Raw genomic sequence first — 20,389 nt, 5'->3', positions numbered from 1 at the left:
GATGAAATTTTGGACGCGTTGTACTTTCTGAGGTCACATTTCAAAACACATAAAACAATGTTTTATGTGTATTGGAAGTATAATTTTATGTGTTATGATTATATATTAAATATGTTTAAAATCCTGGGGTTGATGACTTTCAATCCCGAAATCCCGTGATCGGAAAAGACCTCCGTAATTGCATCCCTGGTTATAAACTTTCACTTTTCAAATACAATAAGTGATCTACTCCTATTAGGGTGTCCCGAAAAACAAGATTTTAAAAAAGGATATGCTGTCACCCTCTTAATATGTTTTATATGATAAAAAAATATTAGATTTAAAAAGATTTTGAATAAAAAATATTTTTTGGGGTTCCTCAAGACCCTTGAACATTTAACGAGTTCCTAATATTATTAAAAAAGTTTACTCCCATCTACTTGTAGGGTAGGATATACGAGGTATTAGAGTAAAAGATTCTTTGAATTATAATTTCATTTGCTTAACCTAAAATTACTTCAGTTTAGATTTTTGACAAAGATTACCATAATCTTTTCAGGTTAATCCAATTCATGCTCTAAAAAATATTTTCTCAACCACCCACCTAATATTAAAATACATTATTTGCGCTCAAAATAACAACTTTATAAAACAGTTTTTCTACCAAATTGCAACAAAAATTAAAGCATTGGTGACTCGTTCAATATTAGAGATTCTCAACTTTGTTTTCTTACTTACAATACTCCGGTCTGAACTTTGTACAAGCTTTTTAAAACAGTACTCCGGTCTGAATTTAGTACAAAAATTTGAAGACAAAAATCTGGTATGGATTTAACACTAAAAATTTACAAGGTTTGAAGACAATACTCCGGTGTGAATTTAATATTAAAATACTAGAATCTTTTGAAGACAATACTCCGGGCTAAATTTAGTACAAGATTTCGGAGACAATACTACGTTCTGGATTTAAAAATTACGATAATACTCCGGTGTGGATTTAACACTAAAAAAGTACAGTACTCGGGCTTAAATTTAAACACTGAAAAATTTCAAAAATACTTAATCCTGGGTTTTAATTCCAAAAAAAAGAGTCTGCCGTTTGTCATTGCTCAAAGTATGTTATATGTACAACATATTTTAATGACTTAACTTTATTTGATTCTTTACTTACTCTTTCCAAATAAATTGATGTGAAATAATGATGTAATTGGTTACAATTTATATTTATTTTATCATCATTTTGTAGAAGCAATATTGTCTTAACCAAAGTCATAAAATATGTTATTATGACTACGTCATAATAACATATTTTATCAACCACATTCGCATTAATTTTTGGAATTATAATCTAATTAAGACTTGTGTTGCCAAGTGGAATGATGGTACAAATGGTATTATAGTTGATTATTTATTTAATTTAAATATTCTTTTTGTGTCAACTTTATGTTTTCCAAAAGATTTATTTTAATAAAGTTTCTATTTGAAAAAACTTGGCTTTTTGTTTGAAATAGTCTAAAGTATCCGTTCTCTAAATTTTTTAACATTCTGAAGAGTTGTTAATAATTTTAAAAAGGAGGAAATTCCAAACACGTCATGTTTTAACAAATCGCGTCGTAAGCTAGCTATAAATTCTTTAATAAAACTGTTTTAATAACCACTTTAAATGGCAAAGATACATACTGAAATGGAAAATAACTTAAAAAAAACTTGTAATAGCACTTCTCTAAATGTTGCTAATAGAGAATTCATTGATAACGAGTTTAGCTTCCTAAATACATTTTCTTATGCCAATGATACTGAAAAAGGTATTTTTTTATTTAATTATTTTTTTATTTTTTAGGTGCCCCAAAAAGTCGTTACGGTCTTATCACAGAGCACCGCGGAAGAGCATTTAATAGAAAACTCACGCCTCCTTCCCAACCGATGTTGCATAACCTGCCCAGAGGTGGGGTTTAAACCACGGACCTTACGTTTCTAAGGCAAGCGCAATACCGCTACGCCACGGCTGCTCTTTATAAGCTCTACATGTTATCTATAATTGTTCACTGAAATTATATATATCGATATTGATATCATATATATATTGATTTTGATATTATATATATATTGATATTATATATGTATATATGTATATATATATATATATATATATATATATATATATATATATATATATATATATATATATATATATATATACATACATATATATATATATATATATATATATATATATATATATATATATATATATATATATATATATATTTATATATATATATATATATATATATATTTATATATATATATATATATATATATATATACAAAATAGATAATGTATTATTATGATATATTAATAATAATACAAATACTCTTGTGCGTTTAAGAGTGCTCAATATTATTAAATAATAGAGCAATATTTATTTATTTTTATAAAATGAATAAAAAACAACTTTTGATGGAACTTTGAGTTTCATGCCTTTCAGCAATCATCAGCCATTGTGTATTTCGTCACTTAAAAACCGTTTAAAAATTACAAATTAAAATTACGGTGGAACGAGTTCTGACGTTACAAAAACAAAACAAAACAAAAACAAAAAGACGTCAAAGGTTTTAGTCCCCGGTGTCGAAAAAAAAAAAGGATAGTAAAAGTTTCTTTGAATGCCGCCACTTTGATATTATTTCATATCTTTTATTAAGCAAGTTTTCTCCCTTATATGATAGTATATGAAATTTCTCGCGGAGACAAAGATTACAAACTTTTGATGTTTGGTTGTAGGGCTTGCATCGTGGTATTATTTTCCATTTAACAACAGGTTTTATATTTTTCGATTAAAGCTTTCATATTTCTTTGGAAAGTTCAGTGTCATTTTTATATTTGTGAATTGAAAGACTCAGTGTCATTTTTATGATGGTGAATTGAAAGACTTAAGATGGTTAGCATATCTTAATTTAAATGTGATTTCACTTATACCGAACTAAACTTTATCTTTGAATTGAGGATCTCCAGAACTTACAATCGCTTGGTATACAACATTGCTAGAAAGGCATTGATTATTTGACGGACAAATTTTTTTGTCTATGCAGTTGCATTTTTTTTGATGTTTTATTTTTATCGCTTTGTAAAATTTTGTTGTTATGCGTATTTATTAAAGACTTGACATTAGGCATACAACTATAGCTAACTTTAATATAGTTTCGATTAAAAATTTTATAAAGCCTGTGTCCTACTGGAAAGTGTTGGTCAATTATAGCTAAGAAGCAATTTCCAATTTTAGTTTCAATATTTTTGTTAAACGGGGGGTTGTACCATATAATTTTACGTTTGCGATGTTCTTTTTGACTTTTGTTTATTTGTGGTTGATAGGTGAGTTTTGAATTGTATCCTGATTTACGTAAAGCCTCTTCATACGGAAGGATGGAACTATTGAACACAGTTTCATTTACTGCCATAGTCGATAATCTTAACTCAATAGTGCGAGGGATCTCTTTTATTATATTAGGTGGATAGTTTGAATCAGAATGAACATACATAAGTTGGTTATTAGGATTACAATATAGTTGATAAGAACTATCAATCAGATTCAATGTTACATCAAGATAATTTACAATTTTAATATTACATTGAATGGAGATAAGTAGGTTGTTACTTTTAAAAATACGCGTGAAATGCTTTTTGATTTTTTCCATTTGCCGGCCGCTTCTGTTTTCAAAAATAGCAAGTCCGTCGCCACGATATAAGCCAAAATTATTTTTATCGTAATGTTGAGAGAGCTGAAACAGTATAAAAATACCAACTAGCTCGCAAACTTTAGTTCCATCAAATGCTCCCACTGTGACATCAAATAATCCGCCTTTTTTCTTTATCCAAGCTTCATCGTTTTTAAAAATTAAAGATTTTCTTGCATGATATATTAATTTTTTATCGTCATCATTTATAATAACATGTTGTTCGGCGAAACTGATTGCATTGGTAAGAGTATTTTCACTAATAGATGGGTAAAAATTATTTATATCAAAAATTGCAAAGGTTTTGATTTTTGATTTTTTTAAACCAATCTATAACAAATTGAGTGCTTCGCCATTGATTCAACTGTAGTTTATTTTTTAATTCGTGAATAATTTTAGATAAAATGACTTTACTAATTCCTCCTACCTCGTTTTTCGAAGGATTTAAAAGGATTTAAATAAATATGTATATTTATTTAAAAATAAATAAATATATTTATTTATATAAGTAAATATATATATATATATATATATATATATATATATATATATATATATATATATATATATATATATGTATATAAATATATATATATATAAATATATATGTATATAAATATATATATATATATAAATATATATATATATAAATATATATATATATATATATATATATATATATATATAAATATATATATATATTTAAATATATATATATATATATATATATATATATATATATATATATATATATATATATATATATATATATATATATATATATATATATATATATATATATATATATATATATATATATATATATATATATAGATGATAAGTCTTCTTTATGTTCCCGACATATTTTCGAATTTTTTTAATAAAAAAGACACACGCAATAAAATTTTTTACTTATTTTATGATTTAACAGGTTTTGTAAATATTATCACGTAAATTATTCTATTTTTTCCATTTTTCAAATAATTTTAAAAAGTAAAATCTAGTAAAAATTAAAAATAAGCTATTTTCTTTTATTTAGATTTGAGTTTGACACCAATTGTTTTTCAAAGCTATATGTTAAATACTCGACATGTAAATCAGAAACAACCAGCACCTAAATTTGAAACTAAATATTTTATAAGAAAAAAGAAAGAATTAAGTTCTGTAGCAAATTCACAAGAAATATTGTCTTCTAAAACAGGTATTTCTAATTCAGCGGAAAAGTTGGATTTAAATCAACATAAGGTTACTCAAAAAATTATAGAAAATGAAAATTTGAGTAAATATAAAAAATTTCCATTAAAAACCTCAGTTTGCTTGATAGCAAATCACAAGAAAAAGGATTCCTGTGAATGTACAAACGATCAACCATATTTAAACGACGAACTGCAATCTTTTGGTAGATTGCCTTCAAGCAACAAATCATCATTAAATAAAGCACCGTTATTAAATGGCTCATCATTAGGAAAAAGCTTATTTAAAGAATTGTTGACAAAAACATGGAATAAAAAGAGGGTTGAAAGAGAAAAAACAGAACAATGTCAAAATACCGGTAGCGGCCTAATTTCATTCGAAGTTTAACACGGGCAAGAAAATTTGTTTACATCTGAAAAAAATTGTCGATTTTTTTTTTTTTTTTTTTTTATCTAAACAAGTCATAAAATAGATTGAATTTTAATAGAAGATAAAGTTCAAAAAGTTATGGCACGTAGCCTCCACTTATGTTTATCAAATATTTAGCTCGTTAAAATGTTTTTAATGAGCAAACTAACAAAAATAATTTATTCTTAAGTGCCGGCGGCCGGCAGTGATAGACTTAAAAAAGTATGCCTTACTTCCTTACAATATAACATTTAAAAAATAAATTGTAAGTACACATAATAAAATATAATATATTTCACTTAATCATGTTTTTATTGTGTGAAGACTAAAAACTTATTTGAATGCAAATTGATAAATTTTTAATTTTATATTAAAAAATTTAAAATTTATATATATATATATATATATATATATATATATATATATATATATATATATATATATATATATATATATATATATATATATATATATATATATATAACTATAACGTATAATACAACAGTTATAAAACCAAAATTAGTTTACCGGAACAGTATTTTTCGAAGTTGATAGAGTTAATTTTAATTTTGAAGCTAATAATATTTTTGGGATTAAAGACGTCAGACAGCAGGTTATTCCAAGTATTTACAAGCCCGAGTTAGAAAAAGTATTCACGGACGAGTTTACACTTTAGTTAGCGTAATTTTCGGGTGGACACGGAAAAATCCGGTTAACTTTAAACTGAGATTTCTCTAAAACCATAAACGCTTTTTAATTCAATTTTTTTATTATATGTATTAAACCAATTAAGATTTTAAATTAATTTCAAGGGGCTTGATGAGCTGTTTGGCAAGTGATCGAATTTTTTAGCGGGTTGATGCCATCATTTCGCAGATTTTTTCTTTTTTCACCTTATTGGTGGCATTAATCCACTTTTTTTAAATTCCTTTTTATTTTTGTTACTCCACCTGCCTTACAAAAAGCTCCTTTAACTATTGCCCAAAAATCTTCAATTTTGCGCTCTTTAGGACAATTCGGAGGATTCGCATCTTTAGGAACAATTTTCACATTACTATCTTTGCACCACTATAGATTTTTTTAAGAATTGTGAGAAGCAGCAAGATCTGGCTAAAAGAGGCATTGGTATTAGTGTTTTTTCATAAATAGCAAAAGTCTTTTTTGTTGGCATTCTTTGATTTAAAGATCGGATTCAAGGTCTTCTTAGTGACAAAACAATAGGACTGCATACCACAGTTACAAATCGCTTGCTACACAAGGAACTTGGATGCAAAATTTTCTCGTCGAACATATGCAAATTGATCATCGACAGGTTTATCTTTGTTCTGATAGTAAAATTGTTGACCAGGAAGTTGTGAAAAATCCGCCTTGCATGATGTTTCGTTGTCTTCAATTATGCACATGCTTTTATCCGCCATTACTTTAACCAATTTCTCGGCGCGTCGAATTCCATTAATTTCACCATTTAAGCTTCTCTCAGGTGCATTTTTTATATGCAATGCTTTAATTTTATCATTTTAAGTACTTTTTTGATATAAGAATGCGAAGTCTTGAATTTTCTTGCCAGATCTCGCTGTGACTGGTTCGGATTTCTTGTTTTTGAACTGAGAATCAACTTTACCTTTTTGGATTTATGGAAAATTTTCTTTCTTCCACTTCCAGATTTTTTTTCGAAGCTTTGAGTAGTCTTAAACTTATTTATAATATCTATGACTGTAGATTTTGGGACATTTATACGTTTAGCAATCAAGCGATATGAAATTGATGGATTTTTGGAAAAAAAAATTCACAACTTTTTTACGCACCTCAATTTGTTTTCGAAACATTTTGCTAATCATTGATTTGTAAACAAAAGTTTATAAACACAATAAAAATAAGGAAAATAAAAAATAACGTTTAATTAAAAAAATGAAATAAATAAAAAGCATTTGTGGTTTTAGAGAAATCTCAATTTAAAGTTGACCGGATTTTTCCGTGTCCACCCGATTGAATTTGAGACCTCGAGTGTAAATAGTTGTTTATTAAAAAGTAATTCGAGTGTAAAAGTTGTTTATTAAAAAGAAACTTGATATACTTAGGCAAACAAAACTGTTAAGAATTTTGTAACATATTACCATCTCTTGGTTAAGGCGACGAATTTCTTGTAGTTCCAAACTAAGAACTTTAAGTCTATTAAAGTATGAAAGATTATTTAGGTTAGCTATTCTCTTGGTAAAACGTCTTTGCACACTTTTCACTTCTTTTTTCAATTTAGTGCTGTTTAGCGACCAAACCGGAAAGCAGTATTCTAAAATCGGTCTAATATAGGAAGTGTAGGTTTTTAAGATAACACATGGATCACGACTTTTAAAACACTTAAAGGTTAAATATCTTTGAATGTTTGATGCACGAACAATATTTGTAATATGATTATTGTAATTCAAGTAAGAATCTATTGTCACACCAAGATCTTTTGGATATGTAGACCAGGTTAAATTATGATCTTCTAATTGATGGCTGTAATTTATATTTTACAAAATGAAGTAGGTGCTATTCTATGAGTAAAACACTTATTATTGGCTACTTTAAGCTGCCATTTTTCTGACCAGAGATAAACTTTATAAATTGCAACAGCAAGATTGTGACTGTAATTTGAACTAACTATACTTTCGATGACACAACAGTTAGTACATGTGAGAGAGAGAGAGATCTATAATTGTTAGCATCTAAAGTGGATCCTTTTTTAAAAATAGGAGAAACCGAAGCTTGAAGCCACTGTTTTAGTCACGAGCTTGACGTAAAACTTGATTCGAATATATACAAAAGTATATTATATGTGCTAGCTGTTTTAAAAGTATATTTGGTAAACCGCCAGGTCCAAATGATGTGCTAGATTAAATTTTTAAATTTTCGATAAACTATCTTTGCTGTAATCTACAAAATCCATCTCAATGTATTCATTAACAAAAATATTCGTTTTAGACAAATTTCCGTCATCTACCGTGAAAACAATTTTAAAGTGTTAATAAAAATTTCAGCGATTTCAAAGTTGCTAGGAGTAAAGCTGTTATTGGTTTTTTATTGGATATATTTTTTGGGGGTTGTGTAAATTTTAATTTACGTAACTAAAAAACTCACTAAAGTTCTTTTCTTTGTCAGGTTTGTGTAAATATGTTTTTTTCGCACTTTGATGCATGTTTAATAAATGCCTATTTGTGCAAGATGTTCTTAGTGATCGACCATCTTTTCCATAAATGATTTGCAAATTAGCATTTTATAAATATGCTTTGGTAAAGAACGACTTTTTTTTTTGGTATATTGTTCTGATTGGAACATGATCAATACCTTTACGAATATGATCAATAAAAAAATTGCTCTTCAGTTGTAAAAATTAAAGAAAAATCGAATCCCAACTTCAGTCCCAGTCCCAACTTATTTTTGATAAATGAGAATTAAAAACAATTACATCTGCATTTTTGAAATCGTATAAAGGTTTAGAATTTGTTTCGGACTGGTAATAATCAAAGGTGTTTATATGAAAAAGGACTTTTGAAAAAGGAGTTATGATACTAAATGGACAACAGAAGAATTACTTAATAGGGAAATGATATTTAAAGGTACAAGATCAAGAATATTATTTCTCGAGTGGGTTTCAATACATATTGGTACATTCCAAGACTGTAAACTAAAGTTAATTGCACCGTAAATTATACCGTGAATAGTTTGCAAATGTTTATGGTTAAATGTTTTGGAGAACAGAAAACCAATATAATTTGCGTATTATTCCCCAAAAAAATACTTTGTAAAAAAAACATAATTAGTTTCCTAATTATTTTTTCATTTTGACTTTTTATGTAACTTTTTTAGATAATTTTTTCAGTTAGGTACCACTTAATATAGTTATCACATTCAAAAATTTTATTAAAGTTTTTATGATAACTTTTTATTGGAATGCATTAAAACAAAACAAAAGAAAGTTTGTAATTAAAAAATGTTTATTAAAACTACATTAATTTTTATTACAAGAACTATTAAAATTTTAATTAATAAAAAAATAAATTTTCGACAAACGTTTTACTTAATTAGCCGAGACAAACGTTTTACTTACTTAGCCGAGAGATGAATATGGTTCCTGATTCTAGGTACACTTTTTAAAATCATAAAATTAAGATATATAATTAAATATTTTACCATTTTACTATGGTTTACAAATCTTGTGCAGACATTTTTTGAATCATAAGCTCAAATTTTATAAAGTTTTTTTAATTAAATTTATTTAAATAAAAACCGTAAAAAAAAGTTTAAAGCTTATCAGCCTTTTACGTCATAACTCATGCTTTTACGTCATAATTCATGCTTATTTTACGTCATAATTCATGCTTATTTGTATTTTTGAGTTATTTTAGTGCAGATGCTTATAATAAATAGGTGGTTCTTTTTATTAAATATAGGGTTTCTGTACTTACTTAGAACAGGGCTTCCGTATAAGAGGCCTCTACTTAATTAGCTCTTGGTATCTCTATTTTGTTAATACAAGAGGTTTGTGCTATATTAGCACCTGTGATAAAATAAAAGTGGTTATAAATAGTTAAATAAAAAGTTAATTAAAATCTAATTACTAAAGTTTATCTATAAGATTAACAAAAAAATTGGGAAAAAATAATTTTGACACATTGAAATTAAGGCTGTTCTTCACATTTTGTGAATGTGATAAACAGCCTGAATTATTAGTTGTTTCTCCCAGTGGGCGCGGTATGTTTTTAAAAAGTTTTTTAGACGTTTTTATACGGTTTAAACCTAATAAAAACGTCCAAAGAACGTTTTAAAAACGTACTGTGCCCACTGGGCTACTTGTAAGTTTCTCTTTTTTTTTATTTAAAAATTGCTTAAATAAATGAGTTGTGTTTACTTGTAGAGAAGAGTGGGAAGAAGTGGGACATATTTTTAGAGTAATTTTAATATCTTTTTTATATATCATTTGTATGCACTGCACCAAACAAATTTTAAGAAATAGAGTATCATTTCTGGCACCGATTCCATTCCAAGATTCCATTCCAAGATTAACAGCAGGTTATAATAAAGTAAATATTTTTTTGATTTTTATGAAACGTGGTTTACAATTTTGTTAGTTTTTTAATAAACAAAAAAGTTTATTTAAAAACTAATAAAATTGTAAACCACGTAATATTCATCAAAATATTCAAGAGGTTTTCACAATATAATTGCACAAAAAGAAGTCCTACTCCTACTTTTTACTGTTTTTCTTTACTTTTTATTTTTTCGTCCACTTTGTTGTTCGAGAAAAAAAGATGTTTCAAATAATGGGCTACAAAAGCTGCAACAAATCTTACTTGGTTGTTTTATTATTTAGTCTTTTCTCATGCAAAAATAATTTTAAAAGTAAAAAAATTGTTAATAAAATTTTAATTAATCAATTAATCTTTTGATAATTTATGATAAGAAAGTGAGTTACCAATTTAATTTCAAGAGAAAAATTATATCACTCGCTTTATCCAATCCAAGTCAAAATTTCCTATAAGATATCATATAAAAGTTATATAGGAAACTCCTATATGAAATTGGAACAGGATTTGTACGGGATACTTTTTGTATAACGTAACTTTATGATTTTTTGTTTAATTTTACTTACTCTGTAAAGATTCTATAATATATTACGAATTTGTAAAGATTAAAAAACAAAAAAATTGAAAAAAAAAAATGTATGTATGAATGTATGTATATATGTATGTATGTATGCAGGGCCGCCCAGAAATAAGGGGGAGGGGGTACTGGGTACATTTTACCACACGGACATAAGGGGCACATGCAACCCTTAACAAAAGATTTTATTAAAAATTTTCATTAAGAGCTCTACTCTTTGGAGAAATTTAAATTTATTACAATTAGAATTTATTACAACAGACTTCAAATATTTATTATTCTAAATTTAATTTAAAATATATACATACATACGTGCCTACATGTATGTATGTATGTATGTATGTATGTATGTATGTATGTATGTATGTATGTATGTATGTATGTATGTATGTATGTATGTATGTATGTATGTATGTATGTATGTATGTATGTATGTATGTATGTATGTATGTATGTATGTATGTATGTATGTATGTATGTATGTATGTATGTATGTATGTATGTATGTATGTATGTATGTATGTATGTATGTATGTATGTATGTATGTATGTATGTATGTATGTATGTATGTATGTATGTATGTATGTATGTATGTATGTATGTATGTATGTATGTATGTATGTATGTATGTATGTATGTATGTATGTATGTATGTATGTATGTATGTATGTATGTATGTATGTATGTATGTATGTATGTATGTATGTATGTATGTATGTATGTATGTATGTATGTATGTATGTATGTATGTATGTATGTATGTATGTATGTATGTATGTATGTATGTATGTATGTATGTATGTATGTATGTATGTATGTATGTATGTATGTATGTATGTATGTATGTATGTATGTATGTATGTATGTATGTATGTATGTATGTATGTATGTATGTATGTATGTATGTATGTATGTATGTATGTATGTATGTATGTATGTATGTATGTATGTATGTATGTATGTATGTATGTATGTATGTATGTATGTATGTATGTATGTATGTATGTATGTATGTATGTATGTATGTATGTATGTATGTATGTATGTATGTATGTATGTATGTATGTATGTATGTATGTATGTATGTATGTATGTATGTATGTATGTATGTATGTATGTATGTATGTATGTATGTATGTATGTATGTATGTATGTATGTATGTATGTATGTATGTATGTATGTATGTATGTATGTATGTATGTATGTATGTATGTATGTATGTATGTATGTATGTATGTATGTATGTATGTATGTATGTATGTATGTATGTATGTATGTATGTATGTATGTATGTATGTATGTATGTATGTATGTATGTATGTATGTATGTATGTATGTATGTATGTATGTATGTATGTATGTATGTATGTATGTATGTATGTATGTATGTATGTATGTATGTATGTATGTATGTATGTATGTATGTATGTATGTATGTATGTATGTATGTATGTATGTATGTATGTATGTATGTATGTATGTATGTATGTATGTATGTATGTATGTATGTATGTATGTATGTAGTATGTATGTATGTATGTATGTATGTATGTATGTATGTATGTATGTATGTATGTATGTATGTATGTATGTATGTATGTATGTATGTATGTATGTATGTATGTATGTATGTATGTATGTATGTATGTATGTATGTATGTATGCATGTATGTATGTATGTATGTATGTATGTATGTATGTATGTATGCATGTATGTACGTATGTATGTATGAATGTATTGTTTAGATAAAGCAAATCAAACAATAACGGTATTTTTTCAAAGATAAATTTGCTATGAAAATTTTATATTAAATTATAAACATTCATATATTATTCCTAAAGAAAACATATACGTAATATATGTAATGTTAATTAATAAAATGAAAGTATTTAGAGTAAGGGTACAATAGTGGGTGGAACAGGGTATTACAGGATAAAATAGTGGGTAGAATGAAATAATTATGACAATGTTTATTCTTTTGCTCTTAATTAATCATTGGATTATCTTTTTGTAAATATTTTTCACGTTCTAAAGAAAACTTTTCAGAGTAAAAAGTAAAAATCAATTTTATTTTTGATGAAAAAAAATTTGTTATAAATTTTTAAGTTTTAGTATGTGTAATAAGACTTTTTTTTATTATTTTGAAAAATTAACTTTAAACTCTCGGATGTTAAATTTGATATCATTAACTTAAAAAGTTTTCTGGTATAACTTTTTACGCTGAACCTTTTTCAAAATTAAATTTGCTATTTAGGAAAAAAGTTATGAGTTAAAAACGGAAAAGGAGGATTGTGGGGTTGAATGAAATACGCTAACAATATGTGAAGCAATAGCTCACTTCTTAAATGCGGCTTTTTTTTTTTTTTAAAGTGACCGTTTTTTTTCGATACAATTTTTCTGAATTTAAATGAATGACTTTTACTGTCTGCTTTTATTAAATGATTTTAATGAATGAATGAAATACGCTAGTTACTCTCTTGTTAAATACAGTTTTTTGTAATTAATCAAGTCTCAAGTGACCAAGCTATCTCTATAAATTTTGTGCATAAATTTCAAATGGATTAATGTTAAATCTATTTTAATATAAAATATGCTTCGAAACAATTTGCAAGCAAAATGGTGAATTTTCACTTCACAAATCTGATAAATCATTCAGCCTACCAGTAGCAACTCTTCACAGGTAAAACAATTGGCAGTGATTCAAGCAAGTGGTTCAGGAAGAGATTGATATCACTTTTTCATAAAACGTTCGAGTTATAGGTTAAGCACGAGAGTCGTTTGAGAAAAACTCTTTTTTTTTTTAGAAAAAGATTAAAAACAATGAAGAAAGCACTGAAATAAAATCATTTTTTCATTAGAAGTTCCAAACTTCCACAGATTCGAAATAAACATGGTCTAATCTCATAATTCATAACCCATAAACATCGCCATTGTCACTAGAACTAGTGCTGCTATTAGGATCCTCGAGGAAGCCATCCATGAAATTCAATTAAACCTCTTCTTCTTCACTTTCCTCCTCGGCATGTGGAAAATCCTCTTCCACCAACGTCAATTGGCATTTTTTTTTTACCTTAAAGAAATATATATGTTTCAGTAAAGTAGAAATAAAAAAATAAAAAAACTTATTCAAATTAATATCCTATACCTTTGTTTTTCTCCTTTCTCTTCTTTGTATATTGAGATACTTTACCTTCTTCGACTTCAAGAGAGTCATCAAGAGCTATATTTGCATCAAGATCTTCAATGGCCTCCACCTCAGGATCTTGGAGCTCTGAGATCCATTCATTACCAGAGTCCAAATAAAAAAAATCTTCAATTATTTTCTTCTACAACTCTCTGTGTTTTAGTTTCAAGTTAAACATAATGTAAACCAAATCATTGAGTTTCGCTTGCTTTAAGCGACCTCTTCTCTTTGTATGCTTTAATGAATAGGTTCATTAAAGCATACAAAGAGAAGAGTTTTAATACTTTAATGAATAGGTTCATTAAAGTATTAAAACTCAATAAAATAAAAATCGAAAACATATAAAAACCAAAATACTTTATATTATTACTTAATTGAAGGAGCTCCAATTCCAAAGCACTGCAAGTCAAGCTCAAGATTCTAATGACAAATTTTGCTAGTTCAGGCGTTTGATCACCAAAAGCTCTCCACCAATCCGCTGAAAATATTAATGATATTTTATTAAATTGATAGAAAGAAAAAAAAATGATTGAGATGTGATCCCATATCGGGTCCATCCTATGGTTTATCAAAAAATAAAATAAAAGATATTACTACTAGCATACTAATAGTGAATTAGTATGTTAGTAGTAATATCTACTAACATACTAAATTTTCAGGTGTGTATTTTCACTAATAGTGAAAATACACACCTGAAATTCTTCCACGTTTTTAATAAATTTTCCCATCCAAATAAACCTTGTGCATTTCGAAAAGAATTGATCTGCAAATCCACTTTTTCCCTTTCTTCTGAATCAGTGATCAATTGCTCCATGCAAAAATAAAGTCCCAATTAATTCTCATGATGAGTAGAGAATGAAGGTTTATATTGGAAATGAAGATTTAGAAAATATGCAGCAGCATACAAATGCGTGTGAAGCTGACAATCTCACCGACTATCCACAGTATCCCAAACAATATGATACTCTGCAACATTATTATTTAGATTTCGAGCAATTTTTTCTTTTGCCCTATCCATAGCTTTGTGAATAAATCCAATTGGTGGATACTTCTCGGAATCCACCATTTGAAGAACTATAATCAAAGACTTTGTTGTGTTGAGCACATAAGCAACACAAGGTCAAAACGACTAGCTTTTTAGAATTATGTTGCGCACATTTTCCCCCCATGATTGAGATACATTAGCACTGGTTTTTCACTTTTTTGAAGCAAAAAAGGAATCAAGTCTATTACTTGCTCCAAACAAGCTTAGCAAAGTAAGAAATGCATTGGCAAATTAATTACATCAGATTTCACCAAATCTCCACCAGTAAATTTTTTTACCATAGCTAAAACCCATGCATGACTGTGGACAAAATTTATTATTTTCGTAGCCTTGATGAACACAGAAGCATGGAGGGGTAACTTGTGGATGTCCTCCAACATTAAATCAATGCATTGTGCTGCACAATGTGTCCAATACAAATTTTTTCTTTTCTCAATCAACATTTTCCAATTTCCTCAACGACTTCATCAAGCAATCTAAAAAGCAACTTTGCATCTTTTACTTGATCTGAAGCATCAATAGATAAAAATAAGTACCTTTCGAGTTATTAACTAAAAAATTTATCAATGTACGCGCCATTGTGTCAGTCCAGCCGTCAGACTACAACAAGTATCAATCCATGAAGGTTTCGCTTCATCAACGATGGCAAAAATAGCATTTTTCTCATTTTTTTAGAATCCATGTTTGCAGCTCATGCATAGTTGGGGGTTTAAATCCCCTTCCAAATCCACATACATCATTCATCATAGCCCAATATGAAGGGCTTGTTGCTACATTAAACGGTATTGAATTCTCATAAAAGAAACGTCCAATAGACCTGCAAATCCGTCTTTTTTCGTTTTTCTTTCAACTCTCATTCCAGGTAACTTGGTACATTTGATAACCCGTGTAATATTCAGCACTCCGGCTACCAATATTTGTTTGTTGTATAAAGAAATCAATGGGTCCATAAACTTGTTTGTTTAACTTGACTGCACTTGAGCCCATTGGTGCTTTTTGTAATTGTGGATTGCCTTCAGTAGCAAATGGCTCTTGAATTCCCACCCTACAAACCTCCTCCATTTCTTCTAATGCTCTTTATTTACCCTCGGTCTTTTTCAACATAAACGACTTCATTTCTTCTTGAACCTCAATGAGAACTCGTGGACAACCTGCAACATTTTTATGAGTCTTGGCAAGATGCTTTTTTAGCCTTTTGATTCTACCAGTGATCTTCTTCTGACAAAAGTTGCACTCAACATATATATAAGTTTTGCTTTCCTGCGACCTGATTGGAGGAAGTTCAACACAATATTTCCAACCAGAATCAGTCCTTCCACTTATTTTTGACGACCTTGTCATATCTTTAAAGCTGCAATTTTATAAAATAGTTAAGAAAAAAAGCAATGATCAATCATAGCGATTTGCAATTGATTATACAATTCCATGTAGTTATACGAGCATATGAGTATAATATATGATCTAGTTATACAATTTCAGAATATATAAGTTAGATATATATTTAAAATTTTTATTAAATCCACCATTATCATTCTAATACATTCATTTTCTTAGGAAAAGTTAAAATATACTGACTAAACTGTATTTTATTTATAGTAATATATGTATATAACAAAATATTATTAAAGTCGAACGAAAAACGAACTCTACAAATAAAAATCTTTTTCAAAGTTTCTTTTTAACCTTTAATTTATCGATTTTCATAATGCGTTCCATATGAACGCACTCATTCAAATCAAATGTCATTGTATTACCTGTATCGTAGTTATCAACTCTAAACGCATTCCTAGAACTAAAAAAATTGCTTAAAAATGTTTGAAGCAGACTGTAATTTTTAGCAGGACCAAAAGCTAGAACTGAGGGCGGAGCTCTACGCAATACGGAATACCAGAGTGGAGCTCAACAAAGATCGGGGATGAGCTACAAGCAGCCCAAAGCGAAGCTCGACGCAGCGTAGAAACTAGAAGGTGGCGTAGAAGACCAGACCGGAGGGTTTCTTGCAGCGTAGGATTTAGGAATCGGGGGCCGGAATCGGACGATAATGCCCTAATTAGAGAAAATAAAGGTCACGTGCGACATACGTGGCCTTTTTAGATTTTTAGGCTTTCTAAATAAGGCGACGCCTCAGGATTGCCTCAGCGCCTCAATGCCTTGTCGAACCAAAAAGACGAATGTTTTATTAATTTGTATGAGGCTAACACCTTAGTACGAAAACTTAACGCCTCGCACTGAGGCGTAGTTTTTTTTAAATCATGATTTCAACACACTGCAAAAAGAACTCAACGTATCGAAAACAATATCTTGTTAATTTGCTAACCAGCTTACTCGTCACATATTCTGCATCCACTAGATGTTGGTGCTTATTGCCATGTCAAAAGAGTTTATGGCAAACTGTTTCAACAGTTTTATGAGACAAAGTTTAGCAACTTATCAAAAGAATACTTTAGTCACCTGCAAAAAAACTTTTCAGCTCTGTTGAAGTTTTACACGTACCCAAATAGTCACTGGGTTTCAGAATACTGGCTTGTTTCCACTCGACATCAAAAAAATCGATCAGTCAAAGTTGAAAATTGCTAATACGTTTGAAACACCATCATCTGAATCTGAGCCTTCATCATCTCAACAACCAGAATCTATGATAGTACCATCACCAATACTAGCACCAGGTACTACACTACGTCAACCACTGCCTTGTGAATCTACACCAAAATCTAGCATCACCATATTTCACATAGCACCAGCTCCAAAGTCACCTCAAAAGTCACCCTGCCTGCAAACAACCTTCAATGTTGTAGTAACTCCGGCTATTTAAAAGGAAATTCAAAAAGAAGTGAAAAACAACTGCAATCAGCCAAACCTCTTGCAGCAGCTTTGCAAAAAATGTTTTCGTATCCAACACGTTGACACACACACAAAAAAAAAATGCAGATTTGCCAAAATTCGAAGGGAAGTGTCTTAACAAACCTGAAATAGTTGAAAGATGCTGAGAGTAAAAAAGCAAGCTAAAAAATAATGTAAGCTTAGCTCTAATGGCGAACAGCAAATAAACCAAGCAACAAGTTCAACGAAAATATTAGCTGCAAACCAATTTAAGTGTAAAAACTGCCAAAAAGTTTTAGGTGAAGCTTCAGCAAGTCAAAATATAGAATGGTACCAGTAAGAAAATTCAAATTGCAAGGTTGGCTATGTCAAACATGCAAAACAAAGTGATTCATAAAAGGTGTTGAGTTTTATTGCACCAAAAACTGCCGAACAACTGAAAACTCAACCTCTAGTACCACTAAACGACTCAACATCATCACAAAAATAAAAAAGTTTATTTGATTTGACTGATTTTTTAATTGTTATTATTGATTGCTTTTTGTGTTTTTATTAAAGTTTTGTTTTAATTTCATATATTTGCGTATTTCATTCTCCCCGAATGTCAGTGTAGAATGGAATAAATTTTTTTTAATCCAATAATGTTTTATAAAAAACTTAAATAAAAAATTATTTGATTTTTATATATTTAAATACAGCTCAATATTTTCTACAACTTTAAAAAAAAAAAAATTAAAAATCTTTTTTCCGTAAAAAATAATTAAAACTTTAACTATTCCATTTTACCATTTTACTATTACTATTCCATTAAAACTTTTTACCGTATTGCAAAATTCATTGTTAATGAGTTCATGACCATTAATTTTAAAAGCCACAAATATGCTAAGTTTATTTAAATACTATTAGCTAATGTTATACATTGTAAACTTTAATGAGGTCTAAGTATTTAAAAAAAAATACTTAGACCTCAAATCAATTAAAAACAAACTTACCTATTAAATTTGTAAAATGGAAAGTATCTGACTTGTAAAAACAAAGCTTTAGAAAAACAAAACACCTAGAGCCTAATTAACGCAAGTTAAATTAGTAACAATAAAAAAATTAATATAATTTATTTATGATAAAGATAAAAATGCTATACTTTTTCAGTATAACGTTTAGATTAATTGTTATATTATTTTGCCATAAACTAATTTTTTTACAGACATATATTGGCGGCAAAAAGTTTATTCACCATCAAAAATTTATATTGTGTGTATGATTGACTTATAGATCCAATATAAATCAACTTATATGCTTCTTACGAAGTTCAAATTTGAAAGTATAAAAATAGAATAGAATTTAATGTTTCGAAAGCCCTAAAAGATATATTAAAACTAACCAACTTCTTGTTTCTTTTTCGGAATTAAAACCTGTATAATAGATATGTGCTTTTCACGATCCAGATTTTAACCGAAAACAAGTGTACATTAAGGACAGTTTTTCTAGAGTTTAACACGTGTTATACAGAAATAAAAAAAAGACCTTGTAATTCTATAGGACTTAGTGTTGCAGTATTTTTGTTCTACGGGGTATTTTAGCTTCATATAGGAGTTTCCTATATTACTTTTTTAGGTAGTTTTTTTTAGCATTTTTTGACTAGAACTGTTTTTAATTCATATAGGTGTTCTGTATATATAGGTGTTCTGTAAATCTAATAAATTACATAATCATCTCATGAGTCCAGTGCTCTATGGTATTAAAAAAAGTTGTATATGACTTACAAAGATCCAAAACTATCTAGTAGTAAATTTTAATTTAATATAATGTCCCATAATTTTATAGGAGTACAGTATTATACCTGAAGCAACCCTATGGTCTTACTGCATATGTAATCTGTAGGATTTCTAAATAATGCTATAATACTTTTTGACTAGGATGTAGCACTTTTATTTTTTCCATAGAACTTATTAGATGTCTTTAAATTTGTTATAGGATTCCTATAGGCATCCTATAGAAACTTTAGAATACATATAAGAATCATCGAGCAATTCTATTGATACTATAGCAATCCTATAGTACCTGTAGGATTCTTTTAAGACTTTTTAACTCGAGAAAGTATGGAATGATTTCGACTAATTATGATTTAAGTACAGTTTAAAATAGCTTATGTAAAAAATAATCCAAGTCATCGAACATTAAGATAGGCAATAGCTCGCCTCCTTTTTTATTTGAAGATTATTTTAAAAGCTTAAGTGCTTATATTGTCTGACGAAGTAAAAGGGTAGAATGAGAAGGCATCCATCACCCTTTAGTCTAACATGACTTAAAAAGTTTGCCCAGTTATTTAAGCAGGGTTCTTATTTAAATTTGAAGGTATCCACACTTTCTATTAATCAGTTTTT

At 28.2% G+C, this 20,389-nt stretch overlaps 1 protein-coding gene across 1 annotated transcript; it reads left to right on the top strand.

Annotated features, from left to right (window-relative positions):
* The first annotated feature begins 1,650 nt into the window (after positions 1 to 1,650).
* LOC124809656 (uncharacterized) lies at positions 1,651 to 5,420 on the top strand. The gene is made up of 2 exons (XM_065788722.1): positions 1,651 to 1,784; positions 4,751 to 5,420. The coding sequence occupies exons 1-2, from the start codon at positions 1,664 to 1,666 to the stop codon at positions 5,290 to 5,292; spliced, it is 663 nt and encodes a 220-aa protein (XP_065644794.1). The 5' UTR covers positions 1,651 to 1,663; the 3' UTR covers positions 5,293 to 5,420.
* Positions 5,421 to 20,389: the final 14,969 nt, after the last annotated feature.

The sequence above is a fragment of the Hydra vulgaris genome, chromosome 01 (assembly GCF_038396675.1).
Source record: "Hydra vulgaris chromosome 01, alternate assembly HydraT2T_AEP".
Classification (NCBI taxonomy): Eukaryota; Metazoa; Cnidaria; class Hydrozoa; order Anthoathecata; family Hydridae; genus Hydra; species Hydra vulgaris.
Note: the sequence above shows the minus strand (reverse complement) of the source record. Positions and strands in the feature narration are given on the sequence as shown.

Bases quoted from the DNA above. Each gene is read 5' to 3' on its own strand.
- LOC124809656 (XM_065788722.1), top strand. From the start codon at position 1,664: ATGGAAAATAACTTAAAAAAAACTTGTAATAGCACTTCTCTAAATGTT. The intron at 1,785-4,750 runs GTATTTTTTTAT...TCTTTTATTTAG, and splicing joins TGCCAATGATACTGAAAAAG to ATTTGAGTTTGACACCAATT.